Source organism: Oryctolagus cuniculus, chromosome 6, assembly GCF_964237555.1.
Source record: "Oryctolagus cuniculus chromosome 6, mOryCun1.1, whole genome shotgun sequence".
Classification (NCBI taxonomy): domain Eukaryota; kingdom Metazoa; phylum Chordata; class Mammalia; order Lagomorpha; family Leporidae; genus Oryctolagus; species Oryctolagus cuniculus.
In genome coordinates this window covers 110,609,428-110,626,190 of record NC_091437.1, presented here as the reverse complement: position 1 = coordinate 110,626,190, position 16,763 = coordinate 110,609,428, and the positions used below count along the sequence as shown (strand labels likewise).

Genomic DNA, 16,763 nt, shown 5'->3' with positions numbered 1-16,763 from the left:
CTATGCCCAATGCCTGCCCCCGTGTATCTGCTTGTGAGGTAGGTACTGAAATCTCTTGCTTGTTTTTTAGGGAGTTAACATAATTTTATTTACTTGTTTTTCTTCTCCACTATCATATAAGCTCTGTGACAGACTTTTATTTTTACTGTTTGTTTTCTCATCACTCTGGAAGTGTTTCATAGTTATCCTCAGTAAATTTGCATTGAGTAAATGAATGAGTTATTTTATCCTATATTCATATTTTTCAGATAAGGAAACCATATTCAAAGAATAAAATACCTTGCTCAATACCATACAACAGTGACACACAAAAGGTTGAAACTCCAGTTTTAACATTTTCATGTCTTTATGGGGAAAAACATTTAAAAAATTAAAATATAGCCACTACTTCAGCTGAAGGGTGTGAATAGTCTTTTTATTTTTTGTATACTAAGCACCTGGCATAGGGCATTGTTTTTCTAGTGGGGAAGAAAAACAAAGAAAAACAAAGAAAGGGAGGGAGAGAGAAAGAGAGAGAGAGAGAGACAGAGAGAAAGAGATCGATCTTCTATCCACTGGTTCACTCCCCAAATGGCTGCTATGACCAGGGTTTGGCTGGCTTTAAAGCAGGAGCCAGGAACTTCATCAGGATCTCCTAAATGGGTGGCAGGCGCCCCACACACTTGGGTCATCATCTGCTGCTTTCCCAGGCACATTAGCTGGGAGCTGCAAGGGAAGTGGAGCAGCCAGGACTCAACTGGGACTTGAACTACCACTCCAACATGGGATGCTGGTATTGCAAACGGCAGCTTAAGTTGCTGTACCACAACACTGGCCCTAGAATTTTGCTGGCTCTACTACACAACTCTCAGATCATGAAATTTTGTTCAATTTATCACTATCACTTTAATCAATTAAAAACTAGATAACAAATTAAATCTTCTTATACATACTAAACGTTTTAGTAACCTTAATAACTTCAATTGTTCCACAATTTGCCACAACCTTTGGATTGCTGCATACCTCCACTATTCAATGTGGTACACATCAACTACCACATTTAACTTGACATTTCATGTTTAATTTAAAATTAATTAAAATTATACATTCATACCCTAAGTTACACTAGTCACATTTCCCACGGTGAACAGCCACACTGGACTACTGGCTGTCATATCAGTCAGCAGATATTGTAGACTATTCTATTGAAACCACCCTTTTCCATGTAAGAGTATATTGCTCAGTTATCTAAGATTGAAGTATTACTCCCCTAAAAGGGATCGTTCTCGTCTTATTTATTTATTTATTTTTGTTCTAGATTATCCTAGTCTCTATTCCTTATTTTTTTACTCATCTGTGTTTTGGTATGAATAAATAAAAGAATTATGGCTGAAGTATACTCTCTAGTTGAGAAATTTAGTCAAAAATTGATTATTCAGAGTTTTCCAACATGTTGAACTAAAGCTAACTCATCACATGTTAAAAATATTTAGCATTACGCTATAACGAGTACTCAAACAATATATTTCACTTTGTGTTTCTATGGGGGTGCAAACTGTTGAAATCTTTACTTAATGCATACTAAACTGATCCTCTGTAAAAAAAAAAAAAAAAAGAAATTATCAACTCCCAACTTGACTCTCACTGGGATTAAACATGACAATAGGTCTGATCTGATTTCATCATCATTTAAAAAAAATCATCTATTATTTTTCACTTTATGTTTCTGTGTGGGAGCAAACTGTTGAAATCCTTACTTAATGTATACTAAGCTGATCTTCTGTATATTAAGAAAATCGAAAATGAATCTTGATGTGAATGGAAGGGGAGAGGGAGTGGGAAAGGGGAGGGTTGTGGGTTGGAGGGACGGTATGGGGGGGAAGCCATTGTAATCCATAAATCGTACTTTGGAAATTTATATTCATTAAATAAAAGTTAAAAAAAATATTTAGCATTACAGAAAACAAGCAAATCTACTTACCACTAAGATCATTTATGTGGTTATATGATAAATTCAGTCTAGTCAGATTAATTAGTGCTTCAAGTCCTAAAAGAAAATGAAAATAAAACTTTTCAAAATTAAAAAATTAGTGAGATGAGGCATTGCAATATCATTTCTGACTGTTGTGAAACAAAACCAGTTTGATAACAGTAAAATCAATTTTATTGATATTTTGAAAAATATTTAGTTTTTAAAAACTTGGTAATTTTATAAAAGAAAACTATTTGTATAATGAACTTTGGTGTCAATTTTCAAAAGTTTATAATTTTTATTCCAAAATACTTAAGTCATCTTCTTTGTGCAAAGTATTAAATGAAAATCACTTACAAACCTTCTATTCTTGTGATCAAGTTGCAGGACAAATTTAAAGTACATAGCTTTGTCAGAGTGCTTAGCCCTTCAATTTGAGTTATTTGATTAGATGACAGATCTAAATGTTGTAAATTCCAAATATGATCAATGGCTTTGATCTTAGAGATGTTGTTGCAATGAAGATTGATGGCATGAAGGGTTGAATCTAAAGATAACTGTGATATGCTACAAAAGAAAATGTATTATGAGAAACAAGTAAAAAGGCATTTAAAATATATGACCAAATAATTAAAATTAACCAAACATCATGTAGACAGTATATGCTCCTCTCATTCTACAATGGAATTCTACTTATTATTTACCTATTGTTGAATGTCTCATGAAGCACTACTTCCTACAACACAAACCAGTATTCTGTACTATTCAAACAAATGCAAAACCACTCAAAGAAGGTAGCTGACCCTGGACAAATCTAGCTACTGTGTGTGAACAGTCATCAGCATATAATAAACCCAGAATTAAACAATCAATAATTGTATGTGCTCTGAAATCTTAGCACTCTGTTCAATCCTGCATTCTACCATTTTTTTTTTTGCTGTTACTTCAACAAATGACCTCTTTAAATATCAGTTTACTTATCTCATTAAATTGTCACAGCAATTCTCAGCAGTAAGTATCATAAGATTACTTTAAGTTTATAGAAATTAAATAACTTGCCCACATTCTTGCAGTTCTGATGTTAACAGAGCTCAGGTATAAATCCAGATCTAGTGCTGGAGTTTATGATCCTATTTTCTTCACTGTCTGCAATGGCTGCTTAATCTACAATGCAGCTGATTTCCAATAAAACCACTAATTATTGCTATTTCTAGTGAAAAAGTCCCCCTCCTCCTTGTTGAAACTGGAATGCATCTCTCCTAAACAAAACTCATCTCTTCACTCTTAACCACTATTTATAATTGAAACCTCTTCTGAAGATTGCAGTTCCAGGAACACAAACTGTAAGTACATAGTTTAGAGTTGCTACATGGGAGGTGCAGTCAGGCAAAGGGATACTCAATGTCATGGTAACCTCTTGTAGGCTCTGTAACAGCTACTACACAACTGAAAGAAACCTAATTCTGCAGCAAGGAAGCATCTGCAAATTTCAAACCAGAAATCTCTAAATGTGCATGTTTCAAGAATTTTCCAATTATCCAGTTTCTGTTATTTACTAAACTCTTAATTAGTGCCAGGCCTTATGCTATTAAATACGCTCTTAAAAACAGCCATTTACTTTCTGACACATTTCAGTTCTGGAAATTAATACGTAACATGCAACAGTAGAAAAAGCAGACCACAAAAATAACAGAAATGGATTCGCATTAAAAATTAATTTCTCACCAACTGCATTAAGTCAGGCGAATCATTTGGGTTCCCTGAGTCTCCTTCATCATGCAATGCCTACGAGGTGCTTAATTATCAGCGGTACAGAGGGAGACACTCCCCAAAGGAACAGTGCGTGCAAAGGCAGAGGAGACTTGCCCAGTATAGCTAACCACAGAGGGCAGCTGGTGAAATGTGGAGTGGAGATGGAAAAACCAGGCAGCGACCAATCAGAAATTCAGAACCCAGAGCTTCAGATGCCATGCACAAACTCAGGCAGCAAGAGCGGGAAACAAGGAATTCAAACAGTAAACTTGGCAAGTACGTGTTAAGTTACAGTGCTCCGTAAACAAGGCATTATGGTGGGAGTATAGGGAAGTGAGGCAAAATTGACGAAGAGAAGCGAATGGTCCCGCCAAGGCTGCTGCAAGAACTACGCTGCCACTCATTTATTTACTTTCAGGGCACGAGTGGCAGAAGAGAGGCAAGGGACAATACGAGAAGACCAGCAATCAAAGGGTAAGCGGAGGAATAACTAGAACAGAACAGAGGGCCAGCAGAACGGAGCAGTAGCAAGAGCCTGGGCAGCTCCACGTCGTGCGGCAGTTTCAGGGCTGTGCGGGGCCGTAAGGAAAGCGAGGGCGAGGAGGGAACGCAGGCCTGGTTCACTGGGGGCACTTTCCCGGGGTAGTGTCGGCGGAGCCCGGCGGCCTGCAGCCTCCCGTGTGCGTGTGCGTGTGTGGAGTGGGCAGAGCAGCGGCGCGCTTCCGCTCGGCCAGGCCGCCCGCTGCCCCCCGGCCCCAGCCCAGGGGTGCGCGGGCCGCTCCAGGATGCGGAGCGCCCTTTACCTCTGTAAACCTTTGTCCATGAAGCACATATCCCCGCAGCTGCTGTCGCCATCCTCATTTTCGACTTCTGCCTCTCCCGCCGCCTCCATGGCACCAGCGACGGGGAGTAGGGGAGGTCTTAAACGGCGCCCAGCGCTGGGTCGCAGAGCCTGGTAGTGGGGCCCGAGGGGGCGGGGCGAGGACTCTCCCTCTAACCGACAGCCGGGCACTTTCCCGCCCAGACGGTGCCGCAAAACCGGAAGTGGGATCCCCACTGGGACTTGGTAATCTTTTACGGCATCTGCGGCAGGACTCTCAGGATTTGCCGTAAAACGAAGCTTAAGAGTTGGGGAAACTTCGGGTGCGTCCGGTGTGATTTTTGCGTTATAGCCGAGCGACTTCTGCCGGCCGTTTTACAGCCGTTTGGCCCGATATAGCCTTACACACGTGTAAATGATTTCCCCACGGGCCATTCCACCTCCTGTTGATTCACTGAACTTCTGTGGGATGCCTTACTCTGTCAAGTCACTGTGACTGAGGAGTAAGCCGCTCCTTCAGGTTCCTGAAGCATCCCCAGTCCAGTGGAGGAAACAATTGCCATACAGCATGACGAGTGTCAGGAATAGCGCAGGGGCACCAAAGCCAATTGTAGAATGCTATGAGTAGTCGGTAAGTTTTGTAAAAGGTGACTGAGTAGAGTCTTGCTTTGTCCGGGGGAGTTCTGGGAATGAACTGCATTACAAACGGGGAAACAATTCTGTGTAAGACTAAAGAACTCTCTTGACTAGATTGCTTCCCGAGTCATGATGCCATTTAAAAATGGAGACAAAAAGCATATCTTAAATCTGGTCCTGTCACTGTCCTGTACGAAACTCTCCCATGGTTCCCTTTCAAAGGGAAAGCAATAAAACTCAACTGTTCTTTCTTTATGCAGGCAAAAAGTATTCGTTAAATGCCCATAGTGTACATACCATTACATGCCACACCAGACCATGTATTTTATTGTTTACGCATAATGTCAAAGTTAATATAAAGCAATTAAAATAATTTTGCCTATAATCTGATTTTATGGGCATTTTATATAAAATACTTTACTTCCTGTGTATATATTTTTTAAACTTTTTATTTATTTTATTTGAAAGGTAGAGTTACAGACAGTGAGAGGGAGAGACAGGGAGAAAGGTCTTCCTTCCGTTGGTTCACTCCCCAAATGACTGCAATGGCCAGAGATGTGCTGATCCAAAGCCAGGAGCCAGGAGCTTCTTCCTGGTCTCCCATGTGGATGCAGGGGCCCAAGGACTTGGGCCATCCTCCACTGCTTTCCCAGGCCATAGCAGAGAGCTGGACTGGAAGAGGAGCAGCGGGGACTAGAACTGGCGCCCATATGGGATGCCGGTGCCGCAGGTGGAGGACCAACCCACTGTACCTTGGCGCTGGCCCCCTGTATATAATTTGTAATTCATATCGTTAATCATAGTGTGGTTATTTTTATTTTAAATTATTTATTTTTCAAAACTAACATTGAAGACATTTCCAAATTTAGCTGCCATTGGTGTCCTATCATTTAGTTATACCTCCCACACTGTAAAATACATGGCCACAATTCACTGTTTCCTGTGTATGTAATGTGTCTGCGCTCCTTTCAACAAGAGGTGGAGGTGAATCTGTTTACTGGCTGTTAGATTCTGGGCTGGTTTACAACTATTTTGGCCATAAGAGTGTGTTAGAAGGGGTGGTTTGCTGGCTGTAAGACAAGCCCTCCACACAGCTGGCATTCTCTGCTCCATGATTACCCAGCCACCATTTATGTAAGCCCAGGATAACAGACTAAAGGATGAGAGACTGCCTGAGGCAAAAATAAGTCACCCCAATTATCTTAGTTTTGGCTATTGTAACAAATTACAACAGCTCTAATGGCTTGTAAGCAACAGGAATTCATTTCTCCCAGTTCTGGGGGCTGGAACTATGGTAAGCATGGTCAGTTTCTGGTGAGAGCCTTCTTCTGTGTTGCAGACTGCCAACTACTTGTGTCCTCACAAGACAGAATAGGCTGAGAGAGCTCTGATGTCTCTCTTTTTTTAAAAATATTTATTTATTTATTTATTCATTCAAAAGGCAGAATTACAGAGAGGCAGAGAAGAGAGAGAGAGAGAGAGAGAGAGAGAGAGGTTGCCCATCTGCTGGTTCAGTACCCAAATGGGCACAGTGGCCGGAGCAGAGCTGATCCAAAGCTAGGAGCCTGGAGCTTCTTCCATGTCTCCCACACTGGTTCAGAGGCCCAAGGACTTGGACCATTTACCACAGCATTCCCAGGCCATAGCAGAGAGCTGGATTGGAAGTGGAGCAGCCGGACATGAACCAGTACCCCTATGAGATGTCGGCACCACAGGTGGCGAGCTTTACTGGCCAGCTACAGTGCTGGCCCCTTAGGGTCTCTTTCATAAGAGCATTAATATCACACGTGAAGGCCCCACTTTTATGACCTAATTACCTTCCAGAGACCTCATATCTTCATAACATGCTGTTGTGTGTTAGGATTTAAATATATATATGTGTTGGGGGTGGTGGGGCATTATCAGTTCATAACATCAGTGAATGACAAATGTGTGCAAGCATAAGCGCTACAGATCAAAAGAAGTGCTCAGATGAACCCAACTTGAATTACCAAAAAAGAAATGGAGGATAAATAGTTTTGAATAAAGCTAGTAGGTTCTAGAGGAGGTTTCCTGGTGACTAGTATTAATAGCACAAGTGAATTTTAATTCAAGATTTTTAATGGGGCTAGTATTGTAGTTCCACCTAAAATAAATAATTGACTTAGGAAATAAATTATACTGAAATGATATTAAATGCACTAGATCTTTCCTCTAGTATTATAGGATTTTGATTAATCAAAATACTGACTATAGATAGTGGAGCCTAAAAATTCTAGGTTGTATCTTAGTTGTCTTAGTACTTAGGGATAGATAGTCTTGAAAAGAAAGTAATAATCTGTTTTTGCCTGTTTTTGATCAGACATTCATAGAAATCTGCATTTTAGTCTCTACTTCCTTATCAATAAAATTTTAAACCAGCTTCCACATGAGATCTCAGAGTTAAAGTTCAAAGAATCTGACATTAGTATTCTAAACAATCTGTAAGCAGCCGTTTAAATTCAATCACTACCCTCTGTGATTTTGTGTCATGTTTTGAAACTACTTCAATTTGCCCGGGGCTCACTTTACATGATTATGTTGGAAGAATTTCTGTGGTATCAAAAGGGCAATACACTTGGCATCAGTCTTAGTAGTGTGAGATCAAGCATGAGGCAGGTAGTTTAATTGGGCAGTAAGGTGGCTCGTTAGGGAGGCAGAGAGAATAGCATCTATTTTGGAATATGTTCTTTAGAAAGGCTGATGAGGAGTGGGAGTGTATGTGCAGAAGTCAACATGAAGGTAACAGATGAAGATAGAAAAGTAATTTAAATCTTGGTTCAGAACCTGCTATATGATTAGCTGGGGAACTGATACTTGTTTCAAATTTGATTTGAAGGGCAAATGATGTGTGATGTTGTTGTTGCATCAGGTGTGACAGAAAGATTGGGAAGAGATGCAGGAAAACTAGACATCAGAGTAGTTAATCAGGGAAGGGACTTGATTAGGTTTGTGTTTTATAAAGTTGACTGGAGGTTGGAATGGAGGGAGGAAGTTGAAGTGGAGGAAGGAGATTGTTGGCACATGAATTAATTAGGAGGTTGTTGTAGTAACAATACAAATACAATTTGACCAGTATTTATTTCCTGCTTACTACCTGTTAGGATTTGTTAGAAAAGGCAGGAGATAGGGATAGGAGTGTCCAGCATTGCAGCAAGTTAAGCTACTGCCTGCTATTCTGGCATCACATATGGGCAGTGGTTTGAGTCCTGGCTGCTCCACTTCTGATCCAGCTCCCTATTAATGCACCTGGGAAAGCAGCTGAGGTTGGCCCAAGTAGTTGGGCCCCTGTCATCATGTGGGAGACTCTGCTAGAGTTCCAGGCTTCTGGCTTCAGCCAGGCCTAGCCCTGGCTGTTGTAGCCATTTGAATAGTAAACCAATGGATGAAAGATCAATGTCTGTCTGTCTGTCTTTCTTTTTCCCTCCCCTTCCCTCTCTGTGATTCTGCTTTTCAAGTAAATAACTAACTCTTTTAAAAATTAATTTTGCAGTAATTGAACTTCTCTTCTTTCAGGAGCAATTGTTCTTGAAATTTAAATTTGGTGGAATATTTTCTAATGTATTCCTTATTCTATCCTACAATCTTAAATAATATAAAATGTAATTTAACATTTTCTTAAAGTTCTGTTGTTGTCATAAAATTATATTAGGTGAGAACATAGTAATTTTTGTCATTAGGAAAATATTTCTCCATGAAAAAACTTTGTATGCTAATTATATAGAATGTCTTATCACTTAGAGAAAGCTACTGCCATTAATTTTTTGTTTCTCTATTCAGTTATGTCTATAGATGTACATATATATGGACATAAGTAGCAAAATTGATTCTAATAAAGTTAAACATATACTGAACTACAAAGAAATTTCAACAAGTCTCCAAAAAAATTGGCACCCCAGGACACATTCATTGATCACAATAATAGACATTTTGGCACAAGCAGCCCACATACTCAGGGGGACAGGTATGTTCAATGAGGAGTATTTTAATACTCCTTTTGGAGACATAAAAATTCTTGCCTCTATTTTAGCACTAAGTAAAGATCCTTACTACAGTGAAGAGTTGCATGATTTTGCCTTTTTCTGTTTTTTAAACCCTGAAGAGTAATTTTGAAATTTCACATGGGTTGTTATTTTTTACAGTTTCCCTGCAGTTTCTGCTAGGCTACCCAAAAAGCGTTATCCTCTTAGCTGTCTCATTCTTATACAAGTTTTAAAGTTTTTATTATTCAGCTTAACTTAGTTTTAAAAGTGATTAACTTGTGAATTGTTACAATATTTTTCCAGACATTTTTAAGGCCAGAGTTAAAATGTATCACATGTTAATTATTTATTTTTTTAAATCACATGCCACTGAACAAGTTAGTCATAGCTCATTAAAGAAGAAAGATTTCAGAAGTTCTGGACAGAGTTGTCTCCCTTGGAGGTATAACAGTGTTATTATTTAACTCTAAATAATATGTTGTAGATGTAGAAGAAATTGTGGTTTAATGGGAAGGATGTCAACTTTGGATTGGAGTGGGCAAAACTTTGAATTCCTCTCTGCCATTTACTAGCCACATGTTTTTAGAAACTTGTGATTTTTTTTTTTTTTTTTTTTTTTTTTTTTGGACAGGCAGAGTGGACAGTGAGAGAGAGAGAGAGACAGAGAGAAAGGTCTTCCTTTTGCTGTTGGTTCACCCTCCAATGGCCGCCGCAGCTGGCGCACCGCGCTGATCCAAAGCCAGGAGCCAGGTGCTTCTCCTGGTCTCCCATGGGGTGCAGGGCCCAAGCACTTGGGCCATCCTCCACTGCACTCCCGGGCCACAGCAGAGAGCTGGCCTGGAAGAGGGGCAACCGGGACAGAATCCGGCGCCCCAACCGGGACTAGAACCCGGTGTGCCGGCGCCACAAGGTGGAGGATTAGCCTAGTGAGCTGCGGCACCGGCGGCCAATATTCTTATCCTGTTATTTTAATCTATAGATATTAATCCATTCAATGTATACTCATTAATCATGCATTTATTCATCTGTTAATTTTGTAGCTATGGATAAGCTATGAAGGAGTGAACTGTGTTTTATTTATCTCTTGATAGTATGTGTATTTCATGTAGGTTATGTAAATGAGGCAAAAATGACCTCTATATATTAGTACCTGGGTTGTTTACCTCTTCACAGCAAGCTGAGGTTCATTAGCTCGAAAGTCAGCTACCACCAAAATAAACTTTTTTACATAACCAGTTCTTTTAAACATTGCCTAAATAAGCAAATTTTTGGCTTATTAGAGGTTGCCTGCTTTGCATACTCTGTGAAACCACAGTCAACATCTCTGTGCCTTGGTGGTACCCCAAGCCACCACTGCATTGGGAGCTCTCTGGCCCAGGGAATACCCACAGTGCTGCTAAGTGACACCATTTTGACACAGAAGCCCTCTCTTGCACTTTTGGCTCCTCCTGGAATTCCACTGCCTCTTTCTCTTTCTCTTGTTTGGATGGTAGTCCTGCCTAAGGGTACCCCCTGGGCTATTTCATGCTATGGGTTTTTCCACAGGCAGTCAAAACATTACCCAAATAAAGCTTGTGTCTGCTACTCTCACATCCTGGTTACATATTTTAACTTAATCAACTCCAAAATCCTCAAATTCCCTAAAGTACAGCAAATATATATTTGGCACCTACTATATGAAGGTTCAGAGCAAAGTCTTTACATTCTACTTGGGACAAATTACTTTTCTATCTTAATCAGGGGAGAGATAAGTAAATGAATAAACAGATATAATACAAGGATACTTCAACAAGTTCATGTAAAATGGAATTGAAATATAAGTTTATTTTACAAAAAAATGGAAATCCCTGCATATAAAGAGCCTTAAAAAGTTCATGAAAAATGCATACTATGAAGAAATTATGCATGGATTTGAATTTTTTTGGCACCAAAGTAATATCTTTGAATTATAAGTACCCTCATTTGTCAGGTGACAATGAATGAGAGATGGTGATGGTGGTCAGGTTTATAGTAGTGGTGGTAGTTTTTGTGACAAAACGAAGTTAGCAGATAGGTATTTCCCATAGCCACAAAAACACACAAGGGAAATTTCACTCTCAGTTGATCTGATAATATCAACAGAAAGATTTTTACCTATTGGGGAAAATGAGTTTCTTACTGGTGTTGCTATTTCTGACTCCGGATCCAAGAATGTCCACCAATATAGTGTCCGTGGTTATTTTGGTATTTTCTTGTATTTATTGTTGTTAACTTGTAATTTTGAGACTGAAGCTGTGCTGAAGAAAGTAAGACATTCATCCTTCTAGATCGTAGATGATGAGCCAGTTTTAAGCATTAGGGATTAAGGTGCTTAGATTCTTGATATATTTTGAAATTAGAGTCTACAGAATTTACTGATGGATTGGAGTTGTTATAAAACAGCAATAACTAAGGTTGCATAAAGTATGAGGGTCAGGCAATTTAGAATAATTGAAATGCCTTTACAATTTCCATTGTATTAACATAACATTACCTGTTAATGGATTTTTAAATAATTCTCATTTTTTGCCATTGAATTTAAAGTTGCAATGAATAGCCATTAGCATTTTGGAATTGCTCTTTTTATTAGATAATTCCAAATTGCACATCACTGTCAACCTGTAAAGTCAAAGTTTTCTTTTCTTTTTTAAAGATTTATTTGAAAGAGTTACAGAGAGAAAGGGAGAGACAAAGAGATAGAGCTTCTGACTGCTGGTTCATGCCCCAAATGGCTGCCACATGTAGCCAGGCAAAACCAGGAGCCAGGAGCTTCATCCTGTTCTCCCACATACGTGGTATGGGCCCAAGCACTCCCGCCATTTTCTGCTGCCTTCTCAGTCGCATGAGCAGAGAGCTGGATCAGAACTTGGGTACCCAGGACACTAATGAGCACTCAAATGGGATGGCGTTGCAGGTGGTGGCATGACCCACCACGCAGCAGTGCCAGCCCCGAATTTAAAGCTTTGTTGTTTTGGTGGTATGAAGTTATACCTCATATTTACCTTATTTGCTTCTCTTCTGTTAGCAGTGACATTAAGCATCTGTTTATATACATATTTTGGTCATTGTTACTTTCTCTTCTGTATGTACTCTTGCTCAATTATCTACAGAGACTTTTGTTTATTGGTCTAAGTAAAATATGAATAGAGTTCTTTATAGATTGTGCATATTAATCCTTTTTTACAAATTTTATTGAAATATAATTAATATACCATACTATTCACCCATTCAAAGTGTACAGTGTATTACATTATTATGTATTAGATTATTGACTTCTAGTATTGTGAGATATATATAAAACATAAATTTTCCATTTCAACTATTTTTAAGTGTTCAAATCAGTAGGAATAATTACATTTCACAGTCTAACCCATCACTATTATTTCCAAAATGTTTTATTATCCCAAGGGAAGCACTATAATCTTTAACCAATAAATCTCATTTTCCCTTCTTCAGCTACTGGTGGCCTCTGAACTACTGTCTATTTCTATGAATTTGCTTTCTAGATATTTAATGTAAATGAATCATAAATATTTATTCTTCTATGTCGAGATTATTTCATTTAGCTTAATGTTTTCAGTTTCATCTACATTGTTCCATTTATCAAGAACTTCATTACATTTTATGATTGAATAATATTGTATTTCATGTATATATCACATTTTGTTTATCTACTCATCTGTTGAAGGATGCTTGGGCTGTTTCCACCTTTGGCTAGTGTGATTAATACTGTAAGAAATGTTGACATCCAAATATCTGCTTCAATCCCTGATTTATATTTTTTGGGATGTATAGCTAGAAATGGAATTTCTGGGTCACATGGTATTTTTATTTGTAGCTTCTTTGAGGATTTCCCATGGTGGCTACACCATTTTACATTCTCACCAGCAATGTATGAATGTCATGGTTTCTCCATATCCTCGCCAAGACTTCTTATTTTCCATTTAAAGTTTATAGTCATTTTAGTAAGTTTGAAGTGTTATCTCATTGTGGTTTGGATTTTCTTTTCCCTAATGACAAATGATGTTCAACATCTTTTTATGTTTTTATTGATCCTTAGTATATTTTATTGGAGAAATAAATATATATTTAAATCCTTTGCCCATTTTGAAAATCATTTTGAAGAGAGGAAGAGGTTATTGGAGTTCTCTATATATCCTGTGTATTGAATCCTTAACAGATATTTGACTTGCAAAAATTATTTTTCATTCTGTAGGTTCTCTTTTTGCTACTTGATAACTTTTTTTTTATAAAAGATTTATTTTATTTATTTGAAAGGCAGAGTTACAGAGATGCAGAGGCAGAGAAGAGAGAGAAGTCTTCCATCCTTTGGTTCACTCCCCAAATGGATGCAACAGCCAAAGCTGGGCCGATCCAAAGCCAGGAGCTAAGAGCTTCTTCCAGGTTTTCCACTCTGGTGCAGAGCCCAAGGACTTGGGTAATCTTCTACTACTTTCCCAAGACATAGCAGAGAGCTGGATTAGAAGTGGAGCTTCTGGGTCTTGAACTGGTGCCCATATGGGAAGCTGGCACGGCAGGCGGCAGCTTTACCCTCTTGCCACAGCGCCAGCCCTGTCTTGATAATCTTTCTTTTTTTCTTTTTTTTTTCTTTTCTTTTTTTTTTTTTTTGACAGGTAGAGTGGACAGTGAGAGAGAGAGAGAGACAGAGAGAAAGGTCTTCCTTTTGCTATTGGTTCACCCTCCAATGGCCGCCGCGCTGCGGCCAGCGCACCACGCTGATCCAAAGCCAGGAGCCAGGTGTTTCTCCTGGTCTCCCATGCGGGTGCAGGGCCCAAGCACCTGGGCCATCATCCACTGCACTCCCTGGCCACAGCAGAGAGCTGGCCTGGAAGAGGGGCAACCGGGACAGAATCCGGCGCCCCGACTGGGACTAGAACCTGGTGTGCCGGTGCCGCAAGGCGGAGGATTAGCCTAGTGAGCCGCGGCGCTGGCCCCCATCTTGATAATCTTATTTGATACATGAATATTTTTAATTTTGATAGATTCTTTTTTTCCTCCCTCCCTCCCTTTTTCTTTTCTTTTTTCTTTTCCTTCCTCCCTCCCTCCCTCTCTCCCTCCCTCTCTCCCTCCCTCCCTTCCTTCCTTCCTTCCTTCCTTCCCTCCCTCCCTCCCTCTGGAGCTCCCTCCCTCCCTCCCTCCATCCATCCCTCCCTCCTTCTTTCCTTCCTTCCTTCCTCTCTCTTTCTTTCTTTTCCCCTTTCCTTTCCTTTCCTTTCCTTTCCTTTCCTTTCCTTTCCTTTCCTTTCCTTTCCTTTCCTTTCCTTTCCTTTCCTTTCCTTTTCTTCTTTCCTTCTCTTTTCCTTCTCCTTCTCCTTCTCTTCTCTTTCACAGATAGTGAGAGAGACAGAGAGAAAGGTCTTCCTTCTGTTGGTTCACCACCCACCCCAAATGGTTGCCATGGCCAGAGCTACGCCAATCCGAAGCCAGGAGCCAGGTGCTTCCTCCTGGTCTCCCATGCAGGTGCAGGGGCCCAAGCACTTGGGCCATCCTCCACTGCCTTCCTGGGCCACAGCAAATAGCTGGACTGGAAGAGGAGCAGCCGGGACTAGAACCTGGCGCCCATATGGGATGCTGGCACCGCAGGCGGAGGATTAACCAAGTGAGCCACAGCACCGGCCTGTATTTCTTTTTTTGCTTGTACTGAAGGTTTTTTTTTTTTTTTTTTTTTTTTTTTTTTTTTTTTAAGGTTTTTATTTATTTATTTGAAAGTCAGAGTTGCACAGAGAGGGAAGAAGATGCAGAGGCAGAGAGAGAGAGAGAGAGTCTTCCATCCGCCAGTTCACTCTCCAATTGGCTGGAGCTGCGCTGATCCAAAGCTAGGAGCTAGGAGTTTCCTTCGGGTCTCCCACGTGGGTGCCTGGGCCCAAGGACTTGGGCTATTCCACTGCTTTCCCAGGCCATAGCGGAGAGCTGGATTAGAAGCGGAACAGCTTGGAGTTGAACTGTCGCCCATAAGGGATGCTGGCACTGCAGGCAGGAGCTTTCCCTGCTCTGCCTCAATGCCAGCCTCGTCTTGATAATCTTATTTGATACAAGAATATTTTTAATTTTGACAGATACAATTTATCCTTTATTTCTTTTTTTGCTTGTTCTGAAGGTGTTTTTATCTAAGAGTTCATTGTCAAACCAATGTCATGAAAATTTACTCCTATGTTTCTCCTAGTAATTGTATGGCTTTACATCCTACATTTATGTCATTTATCCATTTTGAATTAATTTTAGTATATAATGTGAGATAGAAATCCAATCTCATTCTTTTTTATGTGGAAATGCAGTCGTCCCAGCACTCTTTGTTGAAAGGAATATTTGTACCCTATTGAATAGATTTGGTACCTTTGTCAAAAATCAAGAGGCCATAGATGTATAGGTTTATATTTAGACTATTATATTCCACTAATTTATATGTCTAATTTTATGCCAATACCACACTGTTTTGATTACTATATATTTGTACAAAGTTTAGAAATTTGGAAATACTACACCTCCAGTTTGAATCTACTTTTGTAATACTGTTTTGGCTATTTGGAGACCCTTGAAACTCCATGTGTATTTGGGCTTCACTTTTCTACTTCTTCAAAGAAGGCTGTTGTATTTTGGTAGAGATTGCATTGAATCTTAGATTGCTTTGGGTAGCACTGACATCTTAGTATATTAAGTTTTCCACAAGATGTTTTTCCACTTATTTAGGGATTCTTAATTCTTTCAGCATTGCTTCATAGCTTTTCAGTACACAAGTCTTTCACCTCCTGGGTTAAGTTTATTAATAAGTTTATTAGCTGCTATTGTAAATGGAATTACTTTGTTAATTTCCCTTTCACATTGTTCGTTGATGGTGTATAGAAACAAAATTGACTTTTATGTTTTATTCTTGTACCCTAGGACTTTTCTGAATTCAGTTATTATTTCTAGTAGCTTTCTTACAAATTTTTGGGGATGTACTACACTTTTACATATAACCATGTCATTGTAAATAGTGATAGTTCTACTTCTTCCCTTACAGTTGGGATGTCTTTCTTGTTTTCTTATGTAATTGTTAAACTAGACATGTCAGCACATTGTTCATTAACAATAGTGTAAGTGGGAATTCTTGTCTTATTTTTGGTAAATTTGGAAAGTTTTTAGTTTTTCACCATTGTGTATGATGTTATATGTTTTTCACAAATGCCCTCTATCCTGTTAAGGTTTCTTAATATTACTAGTTTTCTGAGTTTATTTCTTTTTTTTAAAGATTTAGTTATTTGAAAGACAAAGTTACAGAGAAGCAGAGAGAGAGAGAGAGAGAGAGAGAGAGAGAGATAGAGATAGAGAGAAAGAGATATCTTCCATCTGCTGGTTTACTCCCCAGTGGCCACAACAAAGTGGTACTCTATTCAAAGCCAGGAGCCAGGGGCTTCTTCCAGGTTTCCCTTGTGGGAAAAAGGGCCCAAAGACTTGGGACATCTACTGTTTTCCCAGGCCATAGGAGAGAGCTGGATCAGAAGTGGAGCAGCTGAGACCCGAACCAGTGTCCACATGGAATGCCAAGCACTGCAGATAGTGGCTTTACCCGCTATGCCCCAACTCT

At 39.5% G+C, this 16,763-nt stretch overlaps 1 protein-coding gene across 3 annotated transcripts in view; it reads right to left on the bottom strand.

The window, feature by feature from the left end:
• The window catches only part of LRRCC1 (leucine rich repeat and coiled-coil centrosomal protein 1), a 35,516-nt gene extending 30,630 nt beyond the window's left edge, over positions 1-4,886 (bottom strand). Inside the window, exons 1-3 of one of the 3 annotated variants that reach the window (XM_002710665.5) lie at positions 4,507-4,886; positions 2,313-2,518; positions 1,961-2,026 (exon numbers count right to left, since the gene is read on the bottom strand). In XM_002710665.5, coding sequence (XP_002710711.2) covers positions 1,961-2,026; positions 2,313-2,518; positions 4,507-4,595 — 361 coding nt within the window. In that variant the 5' untranslated portion in view covers positions 4,596-4,886. Of the gene's footprint in view, positions 1-1,960; positions 2,027-2,308; positions 2,519-4,506 lie in introns of all 3 variants that reach the window. The other 2 variants (XM_070075832.1, XM_051843870.2) reach the window with 2 other exon arrangements.
• Between the last annotated feature and the right edge of the window lie 11,877 nt (positions 4,887-16,763).